The sequence below is a fragment of the Nestor notabilis genome, unplaced genomic scaffold, assembly GCF_000696875.1.
Source record: "Nestor notabilis isolate BGI_N333 unplaced genomic scaffold, ASM69687v1 scaffold20254, whole genome shotgun sequence".
In the NCBI taxonomy this organism is placed as follows: Eukaryota; Metazoa; Chordata; class Aves; order Psittaciformes; family Psittacidae; genus Nestor; species Nestor notabilis.
In genome coordinates, this window is record NW_009927108.1 from 1 (window position 1) to 2,578 (window position 2,578).

Here is a 2,578-nt window from a genome sequence, read left to right on the forward strand (position 1 = left end):
GCGGTTTTGTCACAGGCGGTGTTTAGGAAGTAGTATGTTGGTGCGTGTTTGCATGCACACACTCTTTTGTGGTGAGAGTTGCTTTGAAAACTTAGGAATGGACTTTATATACCATCTGTTTCTAGATCACAGAAGGGGCACACGTGATCTACAAGGAGAAAAATGTTGGCATGGTGTTGCCAAACCCCTTTTTGACTGATTCAGGTGAAGGCATTAGCTCTTTGAGTCAGACCATTCTCCTAAGAGGTAAAGGCCAAAGGAGGTCTCATTGTGTTTTCAGGTAGAAGGAAAACTCTGGCATCTGAATGGTTTCAATATTTTTCAACTTACATACCACTTTTCAACTTATTTTTCGACAACATCCTGCTATTAGTCAAGATTTTAAGAGAGTCTGTGACTTTGATCATCTGTTATAGCCATGTTTTAAACAAAACATTTCATTCACAAACCAGTTTAGAAAACATTCCGAGTGACAGCAGTTTTATCATTTTCCTCTGAAACCTATTTGCTCTGAAACCTATGCTATAAGTTTAGGTATTCAACTCTCTTCAGTTCTGGGTAGAAAAGTTAAGTTTTAAAGAAAAACGCTTTATTTCATGGGATCCACTTCTATACACTGATCACTTATGTCACTCTTTGCCTCCGGGCTGCAGTTTGTGATCACTTTTCTTTCAGTTTGCCTCATGCTTTTGTTTTTCACTTTCTAGCCCAGCCAGATTTCCCTTCTTCAGGGCAGCATCTCCAACCCACCTGGGTGTGGAGGTGATGCTGCTCCATGCATCACTGGTTGGCTCTGACCTTCTAATTGCACCTATGTTGTTGCAGGTTGCGAGGGTCAGCAAGCTGGGCTTTGGGGCCATAGCAAAGAGGGCCAGCCACAGCCTGGGCTGCCCAAAAATCAAGGCAGTGATTATTGCCCCTCATTCAGTGCTTGTTAGGCCTCATCAAGGTACTGTGTCCCCTTTTGGGTCCGCCAGGAGAGGAAATACATGGACCATCCAGGACAAGTTCAGGGAGGGCCCCAGGAGAGTCAGGGCAAGAGACCTCCCAAGGTCCTTACCAACCTGAATTATCCTGTGTTCCTATGATTTATGTCTCCATTTGCCTCAGGTCTGCCTATTTACTTTTTGCCATATACAAGTCACTTTTTTCCTCTCACCTTTTCCATTAACCTTATTTAACCAGCAGACTGTATTACTCTGTTTTATGTTTTATGTGAACCCCACTGGCAGCTTGAAGCTGTGTGGCAGTGAAAGAGCAGTGCAGGGAAGCAACAAGGGGCCAAATGGGACCACAAGGTTTTCACCAAGAGAGGAGTAAGGAGGTACAATAGGGCAGCAGGGCTTTTGGGAGAAACCCATATGGGAAGTGAGTGCATGTCCTTGACCAGACATGTCTCTGCTGAGTCAGAAGAGCTCCTGCTGTATATCTGGGACAGTCGGGACTATTGATCACTGCGAGGAAAGGTCTGAGACTGAGGAAAATGAGGAAAAAACAAGCTTCTGAAACTGTGAATAAAGTGACATATGGACTGAAGCTATTGACTTCGATGTACCAAATTCTTCTTATATTTGCATGGTTTAAATAATGAACAAAATTTTATTTTATTTATTGAAGCATTTATTTTCCTCTGGCAAAAAGCAGAGGGCAGGAAACTCATAAGGCAAGTATTTACTTAACCATGTTGTGTCAAAGGATAAAATGGAAAAACTGAGTCAGTATTGTTAATTTATTATTTTATCCCTTTTTAAAACTGTTTGGTTTTCCTTTTGCTGTAATGATATTTGTCAAACATTTTTAAAATTATAGATGAAATCCTGAAACTTTTGAAGAAACAATAATTTTGCTTCTGGCTTCTATGGAGTCTTTTTCTACCCTGTAACAGTAGGAGGGATCCTGGTTTGACTTTGATCAGTGCTCTGTTACAGAAATAGGCTAATAAGTATTCATATTGGAAGTTTAAATCCTTAGGAGAATGGCTTCATCAGAACAGTAATTAATAAGCCTTACTGTCTTTGCTGTAGAGGATTTCACCCCAGTTCCATATAAGGCTCCACCACCTCCAAAACCAGAAAAAACATTTCCTCCTTATACTGGATTTGGTTCTGAAGAGGATTCTCTATGCTCCTGTATGGGTCTAATTCTCAAGCCTCCCACAAAAGATTTCAAGAAATTCCTGGAGAAAGACAGGTATTTCAGTGAAAAATAATTCCAATTTTTTTTTATTATGTCTTTTTGTGAAGGAGATAAATGTTAAGTAGGGACATTTCCCCCCCCCTCCCCCCGCAAAATATGCAGCTTATCAGACTTTAAGGGACAGGAGCATGAGGACTGGTTTAGAGACATGGTACTCCAATTTTCTCCGAAATCAGGAAAATTTCTGTTTTGAGAAAGCAAATATTCTGACATTTCCATCTCGTATGTCCTTACCTGGCAGGGGAGATGCCATGATCAGGCAGGTTGTTTTTGCAGGGCAAGCCTCATCCCCTGCATTCCAGATGTGCTGATCCCTGTAATTTCCCCAAATGTGGGAAACTTGACTGCATAATTTGTGGTAGTGGGAGACTGCGTTCACTCT

At 41.4% G+C, this 2,578-nt stretch overlaps 1 protein-coding gene across 1 annotated transcript in view; it reads left to right on the top strand.

Annotated features, from left to right (window-relative positions):
- Positions 1-125: 125 nt before the first annotated feature.
- Positions 126-2,578, top strand: part of LOC104405257 (EF-hand domain-containing family member C2-like) — a gene marked incomplete at its 5' end in the record, with an annotated part of 26,191 nt that continues 23,738 nt past the window's right edge. Inside the window, 2 exons of the mRNA XM_010013910.1 lie at positions 126-246; positions 2,025-2,190. Of these exons, the coding sequence (XP_010012212.1) occupies positions 126-246; positions 2,025-2,190 (287 nt within the window). The remainder of the gene's footprint in view (positions 247-2,024; positions 2,191-2,578) is intronic.